General features: G+C 42.6%; 1 protein-coding gene across 2 annotated transcripts in view; it reads right to left on the reverse strand.

Annotated features, from left to right (window-relative positions):
* Positions 1 to 13,000, reverse strand: part of adamts3 (ADAM metallopeptidase with thrombospondin type 1 motif, 3) — a 137,888-nt gene extending 124,888 nt beyond the window's left edge. For both annotated transcript variants that reach the window (XM_042220121.1, XM_042220120.1), the window contains exons 1-3: positions 12,588 to 13,000; positions 12,188 to 12,209; positions 2,692 to 3,125 (exon numbers count right to left, since the gene is read on the reverse strand). In XM_042220121.1, the coding sequence (XP_042076055.1) occupies positions 2,692 to 3,125; positions 12,188 to 12,209; positions 12,588 to 12,641 (510 nt within the window). In that variant the 5' untranslated portion in view covers positions 12,642 to 13,000. The remainder of the gene's footprint in view (positions 1 to 2,691; positions 3,126 to 12,187; positions 12,210 to 12,587) is intronic.
* Positions 13,001 to 13,295: the final 295 nt, after the last annotated feature.

A 13,295-nucleotide genomic window follows, 5' to 3' on the forward strand; every position in this document is an offset into this window, starting at 1 on the left:
GCCAAATATAGCAGCCCCGTCCCTATCAAATCCAAACATTGTTCTGGTTTAAATTTGGGTTTCTTCTGGTAACGCAGTCAAGCCAGTAATGAACAATCTCACTCAGTGTTTGCCATCAGAGGATTCAGGCACTGAAAGAAACGTACCCTTTTCACCTGAACGTTTCACTTCGGCGTGTATTAATGGACTCGGTCACTAGTTTCAAGTGTTACATAATAAATGAATGTCAGTCAAGCAGTAAACCCCCGCTTCATCAACCAGTTCACTGTAAATGGGAATATTATTTAGCAAATGTAGAAACCAGTTTGGCTGCCTGACCAGCAGCGTCTGCAGTTTTCAATCAGATCTAGCATGAACAAAAAACAAGATGACATCAGTCCTCAGCTCAAGGCTTCAGAATAACAGTTTACAGACAAACAGATGTCACAGATGGGAGTAGCCATCTTTTATATACAGTCTAAGTGAATGATCAGTGTTAAAGCCACATTCAGTTCTAAAGAAACCGTCTGAATTAAGCTCCTTTAAAATGCAGATGCAGACGGACAAAATGTAACTGTATTTAATACTACACCGACTCATCCTACTACTAAAAAACCAATAATAATAATAAACTTTGTGGGCAGCACGGCGGTTAGCACTGTTGCCTCACAGCAAGACGGTCCTGAGTTCAACTCCACCATCAGGCCGAGTTCTCTCCGGGTACTCCGGCTTCCTCCCACACTCCAAAGACATGCAGTTAGTGGGGACAGGTTAATTAGAAACTCCTGGTATGAATGGGTGAGTGAACGGTTGTCTGTCTGTGACACACTGGTGAACCCAGCCTCTCACCCTATGATTAACTTGTATCTTTGGTTTTAAGCTATACGGGCTGACGTTACAGAAGCTTAAAGAGGAACAAAGCTCCACAAACAGCTTTATGTTCTTTAGGCACAGACAAAGAGGGAAAAGAGCTTCAGCTGCACTTTGTTATGTGGGGAGAATTCAGATTTCAGGTTGGCTTTAACATGGAAATGATTCTGCGTCACAGTGACTCACTTCCTGCTGCTGCACTGTGACACAGTGTGAACTCATTACTTCATTATGCTCCACGATACAAAGACCGTAGTGACAGGAACATTTAGTTTGATGTCCAACAACAGAATCATTACTCTGAGCGACATTTATTATTTTACTGAATGCTGGTGATAACCCTGCATGTTTTTTACTGAACCATGTCACATTTTTCAAAGGCAAACCTACAATCTGAGGGGGCAGAAATTAAACTGCATCTCTATATACTTCCACCAAGGTCCGTAATTTGGCAGTAATACATGCAAATAGGTTGGAGTTGGCTGCCTGAATGTTAAAAAACATTTAAAATATTCCAGTTTTGAGGCTCACCAGAGGGCTTCATTTCTCCTTCAAAAAAGAACAATAAGGTCTTTGCTCCTAATTACTGTGATCGTGTTCGAGTGTGATGTGTTTTTAGTAGCTTTCGGGCAGCCGCAGCCTTTGGATATAAACAGCACAGTTAGTAATCGTCACAGCCGGCACCTGCTAACAAGTGTCCGCGCTCCTTAGCCTAGCCTTGCTTGCTTGTGTCTTCATCCCACACACCTCCACTGTCATCCAGAAATAGCACACAGTGACTCGTCTCTGTGACGCTGTAATTACTCATGCTGGTTGCTCAGGCTAGCTGCTATACAGGCATAATGTTGCTATGTTCACCATCTTGCTGTGGCAAATATTTTGGCCAAATATTGAGCCAAGATAAGTCGAGGGCTCAACACATTTATCACCATCTGTCATGCAGACAAGTGTGAAAATGTTTGAATTTGAGTTTAACGTTTCATGAGATGTTTAAAATGAAACTAAAGAGAGTTTGTCCCATCATATGTCAGAGATCGGTTGAGCCAGCTAGTGGAGGACTATGAAGCATGAGGATGTGAGAATATGTGATATAAAGCACAGCAAATCTAGTTTGACTCTCAGTGCATCGGATTTGTATTTGCATTTTGACCTTGTTACTTTCTGTTAGGAGCTTTGCTTTAACTTTGTCATGAATATATTTCCAACAGAGAGTCAGACCTACAGCACTACAAATGTTCACCATTAGCAGTAGAAATTCATTTTTATTTCAGTCTCCCCGGCTGAACAGCTCAGAAACTAAAAAGACACTACGAGCGCTGTCCATCACTCCCCCATCAGGAAGGTGATTTTTGGAGGACATTCTTTGTGTTGCTTTTCAAATCTCTGCAGTATTTCAACTACAGCTGAAGGAATCTGGGTTTGGCCTATTCTTTCCTTAAATGCAGAGATGCTCCGCTGGCCAACTCTAAGAGATTTTGGCTCTGGTCGTTGCCCAATGACTGTCCAAGTGTTTTATGAGGGGTGATAGGGAGGATGGGACTGCAGACTTTTAGAAAGGACAAAAGGAGCTCGTGCTTTATGTTGGGAAGAGGTTAGGAGGAAAATCCCTTCACGAATGCAATAGGAGACTACTCACCCGTAACAAACCTCTGTACAAAAAGTACAAAAAGCTATTACGTCCGCAAAAACAATGTGCTGTAAAAATGCCGAGCAGTGATGTAAAGGAATGCTACAGACATCCAAAATCCTTTGGTGTCAGTTGGTAAGGTCATGGCACTTTTGAAATGAAAAGGACTTTCATGGGGTGGGAAAGGAAGGAGTTTTACGGCCGAGGAAACTTACCAACCCATCGCAGTTGTTAATGGCAACCGAGGCCCCGGGGACGTCTGTGATGTCACCGGTAAAGGTGCAGTCTGTCTTGAGCAGCTCACGGCGCAGTATCCTCTCCGTGCCATTGGTGGATTCAGTCTGGTTGGCGCCCACGCTAGAATCGTTGCCAGCACTGCCGTTTCTGAATCCCGGGACCTCGTCGTGCCACTCCACCATCGCGCCAGGCGCCACCAGCCTGCTGTTCGGCCGCAGACGAAGGTGAAACTCCTTTCCGAAGGCAGTGATGTTGAAGAAAAGCCTCTGTTCGGTTTCACCGTTTTCAAGCACCTCCCTCTTAACACGCTGCTTGTGAGTGGCGGAGAGCAGGTGTGACAGGTAGTGTCCGTGGGAGTCGGTGCTGAAGGGGGTGACCAGGCCGTATTCTTTCAGCCGGCTCTTCAACTGGTCTGCAAAAAACCACAAGAACCCAGCAAAGTTAGTTTTTCCAAACAGCAATAAAACAATATCAAATTAGTCTTTTCCTCTAAACACATCAGTCAGCCAAGGCCTGATTATGCTGCCTGCTCTAATCATCCTTTTATCACTTTTAGCCAACTAATGTTCCTCTGAGACAGGACGAGCTTTGACATTCATGGCAAACCTTTAAGAACACTTGGACTTGATTTCCTGTCAGCTAACATTTGGACCTTCATTTTTCTGTCTCTGCCAACTCAAAAACAAAATATTGGACTAACTGATTCACCACGTTTACCTTCTTAGTCCAACGAGAGAGAACTAGGACACCACAGCTGAGAGCCAGACTGACTGAGCTAAAACTCTCTGAGACACATTATTAGGCCAACAGAAATGCTAATAGGACACTTGCATATTTATGTTGCATAGTTTCAAAGGCATCTAAGACCCGGATGGGAGTAAGCGTCAGTGTTGGGGTTATATTTTCTTTCACTTGGACGAGGATCCCTGACCCTGCTTTATGTCACGGGCAGAGCGACAAAATACTCTGAGAACAACAACAATGGGACAAACTTACAGCACCGGTGTCGTGTCTACAGTGGAACTATGAGCACACCTGATTCTGTGTTTAATCCTCACTATTCCCACATTTCATATCTCTGGGAAACACAGCTGACCTCACTGATTGTGAAACCTCCAGGATTGGCAGACGTTTTGAAACACCGCCGTCTGCGTGGATCGTATCCCTCCACGTTCTTTGGTTTCGATGTGTCACACCAATTTCAAATGATCAGTTTCCAGACGAAAACAAAGACATTCACCGTGGATAATGAACTACAGGCGCTGCTGAGCTCACGTCTAAACTCTGCTACTGTACTACTGCCTAAGTATTAGCTGTATCACAGCAGCAGGACTCTGTGTGGCTTCCCACGAGGCATATTCTGCTGTCCTGCTGCCACATGGATCAACACCAGAATATGTTATGTGTGATCTTGCATATGACACTGCACTGAAATATAGATGAGCCAGGTTTAAAGACGACCTGAGCAGCGTAGGTGTCGGTTACTACTGGGCTTGCTGCGAATTTCACGACGACTGGTGTTGCTTCGTACTCATTATGATTCTGATTCTGTCAGAAAACACTTATTTTCTCACCGTTGTTGCTCTTCTGCTGAGCTGTGCCGGCCTTCAACACAAAAAAATGTAACACCAGCACAAGCCAGTTTCATCTGTGCCATTGTTTTAACATATTGCTTTGTTTCACCCACTTCCTTGTTCATTGGCACATTTGTGGTCAACCCAAATGTACCAGAAAATCTGTGGGCTTTCTCAAACACTTTCAGATTTAGGAAAATTCCATCCGAGCTTGGTTTGCTTTTCCAAGAATCTTTGGTTGGAAAGAATCTAACAAGAATATTGAAAGCGTGTAATTATCTTGCTGCTTTTGACCAGGAAACATCAAACAGGTGTCAATGGGGAAGCTAAAATTACATATCTGAGGACGTGACTTCACACAATCACGGTGAGCATGCACGTGGATGCATGTGATGGCAAGAAAAGACTATTTTAGAAGCATTCAAAGCAAAGACTGCAGGTTTCATGACGCCAAAGCATGACAATGGTACCGATGGAGCACATGAAAGCATGGAGTCCAAGAGATGAGGCGAAAAAAAGCGTGAAAACTGTGGGTTTGAACTTAAAACAAACATCTAAATCCTTTTTTCCCCTCCCTGTTACATCATCCTGACATTACTATATCTGCAAAGCAAGGAAGGCACAGTTAGCTGCCCGATACTGAAATATTTGGAAAAAATTACATCAGTTGTACCGAGTACTACATATTTTTCCACAGAGTGCATTTAAGCAATGAAAAGACACAGAGCATCAAAAAGAAGCCAGAAATGTGTTCAGCTTGTTAGTGTGTGTTTAAAGAGCAGGCTTTCACTGCTGAGGAAGACGTCTAATATAAAGAGTCATTTGTCCCGCTTACAGGACTATGTTTTTAAAGCCATGCAGATTTTGATTTTAAGCACTGATTGGATATAAATCAACGTCTCTATCGATTAAACTTGTCGTGATATTTTCAGGTAACCACGCCCGTTTTGATGTTTGATGTAGTGCGTCGTTCCTGCTCAGGGTTCAGATCGTTTGCCTAAGACTACAAATCGCCCGCTGATATCACTGTTAATGTGTGCTACTACAAAGTCACACCTCACAGCTGCCGGGTCGCGGGAAACGTCTTAAACTGGAAATGTACAAAAAGGCTTTTAGCGCAAATATGACTGCGGTTAGCATGCTCCACAAAATGTAAACGCAAACAGAAAAAAAGAACAACTTGACTGCGGTTTGATGATGTGTCAAAAACAACCAGGTCCATATGTAGCACAAAGTCCGATTTCAACTGCAGCTATTTTTAATTGAGACATTAAACGGCAAATGTCTCTGGCTGTGAGTGTTTGATGGTGTATAATACTGTATATCTATACACAAGCTGACTGGTTTTCTTTAACAGTTAAAATAAAATTGAAATTAAAAGCAAAATAAAGCAAAATAAAACACATTTCTCAAGTAAAAAATGAGAAAAAAATGTTTGGCTTTTTGGAGCACTGTACTGGATCCAGACATTTACCAGCTAAAATAATCTTCTGCTGGGCAGGTATTCGGTTTTTAATTAAACACTCTTTTTGTTTCATTTAATGTGGAAAAAAAAGCATCGCTCTCACAGCAGCGATCAGACTTCGGGTCACCTTTCACTAACTTAGCATCCTCATTGGGTTGACAGAGTTTATTTATGCCTGCTTACACAGGCAGAGGCTGCATGACAGAAAAAAATAAAAACATCCTGTTGCATGTATTGTTCTCACTAAGTGATCATTTTACACATAATTACAGCTGTTGTCTGTGTGATGTGTTTTGTTGGAGTATCCCAGTATTCCCATTATTATCTGACAGAGCTCCATTTGCAGTGGAGAGTGTGAAAACTGAGATGTTCTGCTTAAAGGGAACATTTATATTAAGTTTACAGATTCAGGGCACAGATTCACTCTGGAACGATGAGGTAAGTGAACAGAGCTGCACATGTTAGACCCAAACAACTTGTACTAAATGAAAACAAAGTAAGACAAACATACTTCACAAGAAGCACGATTAGAATCACAGACTTTATACATAAAAGAGAGAAGTTTAAAGAAAAGAAACAAAAACATATACAGGTGTTTTACAAGGTCGTCTAACACGAAGGCTGTAGCTTTACTTACAAAAAGCACGAGTCCCAACAATACAAGTAAAAGATGAAATGCACTGAATGAATACAACCACACAGCACTACTCTCTCAAGTAGGGGTGCAAGGATACACAAAATTCACGGTTCGGTTCGATACTTTGGTGTCACGGTTCGATATTTTTTCGATACAAAAAAATGTTCATGCCTTTTTTAATTTGTCATTTATTAAAATTATAAATATATATTTTAACTCAAAAGTACAGTTTTTAAATTTAATGTTGCTGAAACAACAAAGTAATAAAAAATAAATCTATCTGATTGAGGAATCACTCATCTTTGGAAAAGAGAGTTTATTACAGAGAAATGGCTCTTTCAAAATAAAAGCTATACTATACGCTTCTTCTGGGCTATATTCTCAGCAGCATATTAAACATATCAGGTCCCCATAAGGAGAATCCTGTGCTAACGGCTGTCTAAATGACTCGGGTAAAGTTTGTAGCATGCTGCTTGTTGTTTTTGTCTGCTTCCACTTGTCTTTGCACTAGGATGATGTCGGAGTAAATGTGCAGTCATATTCGTTGTGTTCCCACTAGTGCTGTCAGCGTTAATCTCGTTGACGCCATAACGCGGCAAATCTCCGTTAACGAGCTACCGTGGATCGCCCCGTGCATGGGGCTGCACGTTAACGAGCTAACTGCGCTAACGCACTAGTTCCCACCCATGTAATTGAGCATTGCGTGGCACATCCAACATACTGTTTTACTTTTGTCCATGACGCGCTTACCTTCAGGGTCATACGTCACATGAAAACCAAAATAGTTCCAAAGCCAGATCTGAATGAGGGTGGGGGAGGTTCAATTTGCCATGTTGCAACGAGCTTAGCTTCTGTCTTGCTAGCTTGCGCTGCGCTCAGTGGATCTGCGCTCGACAGTGCAGCCTAGGCGGAGTAGTCGAACGCAGATCCACTGAGCGCTCAACACAGACAGCATCGTCAGAAGGAAAAGTTGATAAAATAAATTAAAAATTTTGTATTGTTCGATACATATGCGTACCGAACCGAAAGCACTGTATCGAACGGTTCAATATCGATACGAGTATTGTTGCACCCCTATTCTCAAGGGTTACCCACCAAAGACCTTCAAACACAAATCCCTCAGTGTCACAAAAGAGTCAGTTAAAATCCATTTTCTGATTTCTTTTCTGTCCTGTGTCCATTAACTTATATTCTCTCTGTCAGAGTGAAAAGTTCTGGCGACGATAGTACAGAAGCACAATGAATGCAAAAGAGCATCTATGAGGGGCCAGACCAGCTGCAACAGCAATGAGATACTGGAATACACTCCTGATCAAAAATATTATACCTCAGTGGCACTTTGACACATCAGCCAAAGCAATCGCTCTTCAAATTCAGCAGTTAATCCTAATTAAGCTCCATAATTCTGGTTTTCTGGATATAGTTATGTTGACTTTATCTTTGATTTCTCTCTTTTTTTCTGTCTCTTCTAGTCTTGTTTGCTATTTGGAGTTGAATGTGGAATTTTGAACCACAAGAAAATGTGCGTAACAAAAGCAAAGAGCGACGTTTGTAGCTTGGCGGTTAAGGGCCTGTGTGCAGACACTGAGCGATCTTTCAAGCTGACTTCCCAGTTAATCAGGGAAGATGGTCCCTCTGCTCTCAGTTATTCCATTTGCATTGCTGCTGAATGTTGTTTCTAAATGTTGCCTTTTCACAGGTTTGCTCTTGATGTGTGACAACATCAAATCCTGGCATTTAACTGAAAGGTTCGCCGACAGTGCTCATCTTATCCAACCACCACAAATATACATGTCACACAAACTTCTGCTGCAGTTGTCCATATAGAGCAAAACATGTACAAAGAAATACAAAGCACATGGGCAGCAGTTTCGTAAAGTTGAGCTCAGACATGCATTTGATCGACTGACTCTTCCAACAGAGGCTGATGAATCAAAACACAGAAATAAAACCTTAGTGGGAACCATCAGGAAAAAAACTGCCTTCAAATTCTCTACACAGAATGATACAGTGGTGCTTCAAGGTAACGACGAGTGACCACTCAAAAGAGAAAAATCGTGAAAAATGCCCGCTCCAGCTACATGTCTACCAAAGACTGGACATTTTAAAGGAAAAATTTAAATGGCTCTCTAACACAACATCACAGAGTTTGTTTCATAAAGGTGACATTCCTCCATCTGTCAGTGTCGACACTTTACTACCATAAAACACTTCGTACTATTTTTCCTTTAATTTGTCAGCGATATATGAGGTATTGTACACCTCAGACACTTGGCTCTGCTCATTGGCTGATGTATTACCTCAGTTTGTGAAACTGAACACAGAAAATTCAATCAATTGCCACTTCACAGATAAAGGCACTGTGCTAGAAATAAGCAGCTTTTGTCCTAAACTATGAAACACCAAAGAAAGATCCGGGTGCTTCAACAGCACCTTGAATATCACAGTTTACGTGAACTGGAAATGAACCAGTCTGTTCAAAGAGCAGTCTGACCGTATTTGAAAGCAAAGCAAGGAAACAAGGTTACCACAACAAGGATGGATGGAGTCAAGTGTTTCTGAACACATTTTTAGATCATCCATCTTTAACCCTTTACCTCTTGAAAGCCTGCTAGGAGTAATGCTCGAGGCTCTGGGAGGTTTCTGTCATATTTCAGCCTGCATTTAGAACAAAGTGAGGCCGGGCTCTGCCTGAAAACCCCCCAGAAACTATTCTAATGGTCATCAAACCACATCTTTATTATATACTGAATTTTAAAACTCATAAGAGTAAATGGCCTGTATTTGTATAGTGCTTTTCTAGTCCCTAAGGACCCTAAAGCGCTTTACACAACCAGTCATCCACACATTCACACACTGGTGATGGCAGCTACATTGTAGCCACAGCCACCCTGGGGCGCACTGACAGAGGCGAGGCTGCCGGACACTGGCGCCACCGGGCCCTCTGACCACCACCAGTAGGCAACGGGTGAAGTGTCTTGCCCAAGGACACAACGACCGAGACTGTCCAAGCCGGGGCTCGAACCGGCAACCTTCCGATTACAAGGCGAACTCCCAACTCTTGAGCCACGATCGCCACAAGCTGAGTACACAGGAGGTCGTCAAATGTCGCCTTTATGGGGGACAGAGTTAAAAGCATTATAGGCTGAAGAAATGAGCTGGAAAATTGCCTTTCACACGACCTCAAACTCACCAACCGCTGCTCAAAGAATTGTTGGACAATCCAATCAAAGGTTAGAAAGCTGTGGACTGGGCAGCACTGCCTTCAGATTCTCTACACAGAATGAAACAGTGGTGCTTCAAGGTAACGACGAGTGACCAATCAAAAGAGAGAAATCGTGAATAAATGAGATAAAAAAGTAAAACTGTACCGAGGCCTCACTCAATGGTATGAATGAATGTGACTCGTGTGCCGTGGCCTGTCCCAGCTACATTTCTACCAAAGACTGTGGAAAAAGTTAAAACGCTCTCTAGCACCATCACTGTAACACCACATCACAGGGTGTTTCATAGAGGTGCCATTCCTCCCCCCAGCAGTGTCGCCACCTTACTAAAACACTTTGGACTGATTTTTCAGTTGCCACCAGCTGATAGGCTCTGTGGTTAAAAACACGCCTTAGCATCAGCTGAGCCCTGACACATCCAGCTGCCAGACAAGAGCAAAGAAATAAGGAAATAACATATAAAAACCAAAACATTATTCACCTTAGAGTCATCAAATACACATTTGTGCAAATTTTCTTGATCCTTTTACTTTCTTTAGAGTCACCAAACCATCTAAACAGCATAAAATTGCTATAATTTGCTGTTGAGTCTGATGGAGCCTGTTCACAGGGAAATGCAGTGAGATGAGACAGACACACAATCAGCAACCCTGAATTTGTCAAACAGGCTCTTTTTCCATCCTTTTTGCTGACTGAAATGCTACCAGTAAATACATGAAGAATGTGACAACATGTTATCAGAGCACTGATGAACTATCATCGAAGAAGAAGGAGGAGGTAACAAGACTTTACCAAAGCACAGCTCTGATTTAGCTTTATGGCTTTGACCGCTGCAGCTTTAAGGTAGTGGAGCTGGACCAGGAGACAGCAGGTGACAGAAAGCTGAGGCTAAACTCACAGTGAGCTGCATAAAACTACAGTCAAGTGGGACAATTCTCTTCCATTGTTTATGTTTTCAAGCTTAAATCAAACTTTGCTCTTACTGTGGAGAAAAGTGGACTTTCTCATGAAGAAGATTCATTAAATGTTGATCAAGACATCGGCAAGAAATTTGGTGGAAGCAACAATTTATCTCATAATGCAAATTTCCAACTCTGTACTTTTACTCTTAAATTTTGCTAGAACAGCTTTGCAGCTTATTCGCGTTGCCCCGCCCCTCGGTCACCTGCTGGCTGCAATGAGACATTTTAGCCCCTCAGATGAGACGAACATACGATGGACATAATCACAACAAATGTTGGAACAGAGAGGTGAGGTGGGAATGTGAAACCATTTAGCACTCACACACAGGTGACATCATAGAGGTATTCCAAGGAAAGTAATGGATTACTAAATTACTCGTTACTTTCTGCTTTTTTGGTGTGTTTTTTCTTTCTTTCTATCCAAATAACTGAAGAAACTTTGTCACAAGAGTAACAACATAATTGTGCCGGTCATGTAATTACTGAATTTGTAATGCGATTACATTACAGTTATATAATTATGCTTTACACCCCGACACGTGCCTTGGTGATACTGGTTGCCAACAGCAAGGAGAGTTTGTTTTCAATCGTGGTTTAGCTCAGTTTAGGGATGAAATATTCCTTTTCACAACTCTAACCCTGCCTTTTGAGAAATTACAATCACAAGTGGATTTAAATGTGACGTCGAGGGATCCTGACCACGCAGCCATACGTGACAAGTTACAGCTGCCACTGCTGGATGCATTTAAAAGAGGCCAAAGGCAGCGTTTGATGCCCTGGGAATGAGGATGATCGTCAGGAGTTAACCATAAAACCAATCAGGGTCTGACCTTCACTAGGAAAGAATTTTATTTGCTTCATTATATTTCAGCAGAAATGACCTTTTGCTTGATGTCCTCCCCATGTTTACCTTCTGCTTCCCATCCCTTACAATTCAACCTGAGCTCACTCAGTTTTACAAATAGTAACAGAACCAACAGGAAAATCCACAAGATTTACTTTTTCATCTGTTATATGAGACCAGAGAAAATGAAATCTAAGCCAAAGAAATCTGCTTGTAAAAGTTACAGAAGTGGCAAATTAAGAAAGGCCTCGCCAAATGAGCAAGGAAACTGCTTTACAAGGCCGATAATGACCACATGGAGCAAACAGTGGCTCACTACAAGCAACGGGGAACCACAAATGCTCAGCCCGCCGTCAGCTGTCATCTTGCTGTGTGAGGGCCCCGGAGGCGTTCAGAAGATAAGGGCTGGTGTAAAAGGATCCTACGTGGACACTGCTGCAGCTCACTTGTTCCTTAACCTCAGAATGAATAACAGATGTTCAGGATCTCGAGGAGGAATTTTCTTTCCTGTATAACAAAGCCCTTGAAGCAGCTTGCTCATGCAATATAAGTGTGTATGTGTGATAGAGGACTCTGTGTGTAGGGTGCTAGGGGAGGGCGAGGGGGTATATTACAGAGCTCCTCACACACAAACTCCCCTCCCACTTTGATCTCAGTGAACCAAGTTGTCCTCATGAGTTTCTTCTCTGCCTGGGGAGAAACTCCTCTGCCTTTTTTCTACACACATCTAATTATTAACAAAACGAACACAAATAAAGCCAGACTTACCCTCTCTATCTACTTCACCAGCCTGTAAAAGAGAGAAAAAGAGCTCGTTAAATGCGGCACACGCCAGAAGGAAATGATAGATCAGAGTCTGAGATGTCCAGCGGTAACAACACAACAGCTCTGGAGTTTTCTGTGAGCCGCGCTGCTTGTAAAAAGTCCGAAAATACCTGTTTTACATCCAAAGGGCAAAACTCAGACGTCTGCAGTGTCAACGTGTGTTTCACAGAAGTGTTCAAGTTTACAGAGCCGAAAAGTTTAGAGCCTTGTAGTTGTGTCGTTCCACTTTTTCTCCGCTTTACAGCTGAATTCGTTTAATATTGACGGGATTCAGTCAAACTGCGCGTATTTATTTATTTATATGCGTAAAAGGAGGCAAAAGCGAAGCGGTGCAGACACTTACCTTGGCAGCTGAAGTCAGTCCTACAAGTAGTAAAGCTAGTGACAGGACAGCCATCACGAGTCTTAAATGACAAAGTACAAAAAACAAAAAACGTTATCCCAACGTGAAATTAAAATAAGGGGAAAAAGAGACAAAAATCTTTACGCAAACGTGACCCGGCTCATTCAAAACTTATCAAACTGGATGTGCGGCCAGTGCCTCGGTCTTAGGTAAAAATCAGAAAAAATAAGACGCAACATAAAGTAGTTAAAGTTTCATTAAAGCAGGAGTGAAGCGAGTTGCGACACTTTTGTCATTCAGTCAGTGTTTTTCTGATGACTGAGTTTCGTGAAAGTTTTGGTGAAGTTAGTAGGACACCCCTCTCTGCCGTGACCGGACAGAGCCGCAGTGTGTAGCTCTTGCAACCTGGCACCAGGCTCCGCTGGCTAATAAACGCAAGACCAGCCCTGTGTGACGTCACTATGTGAGTCCGAACACATGGAGGGACAGGAGGAGGAGGAGGAGGAGGATGAAGAACCCAACCCCCAAACCCCTCCCTCATCTCACCACACACAAGTGAGCGACTCAACAAACAACAAGAAACCTATGAACTCTAACGATGCCAGCAAAAATCCTGCGAAGAAGAATTACAGGCCAGCGCAGGATCAGGTATTTATTTAAAATCAATTTCTTGTTCTTTAGTGGCGCCTACCGTGGGTCACCGAGAAC

This window comes from Haplochromis burtoni, unplaced genomic scaffold (assembly GCF_018398535.1).
Source record: "Haplochromis burtoni strain Fernald_Lab_line unplaced genomic scaffold, NCSU_Asbu1 Contig_43, whole genome shotgun sequence".
Classification (NCBI taxonomy): domain Eukaryota; kingdom Metazoa; phylum Chordata; class Actinopteri; order Cichliformes; family Cichlidae; genus Haplochromis; species Haplochromis burtoni.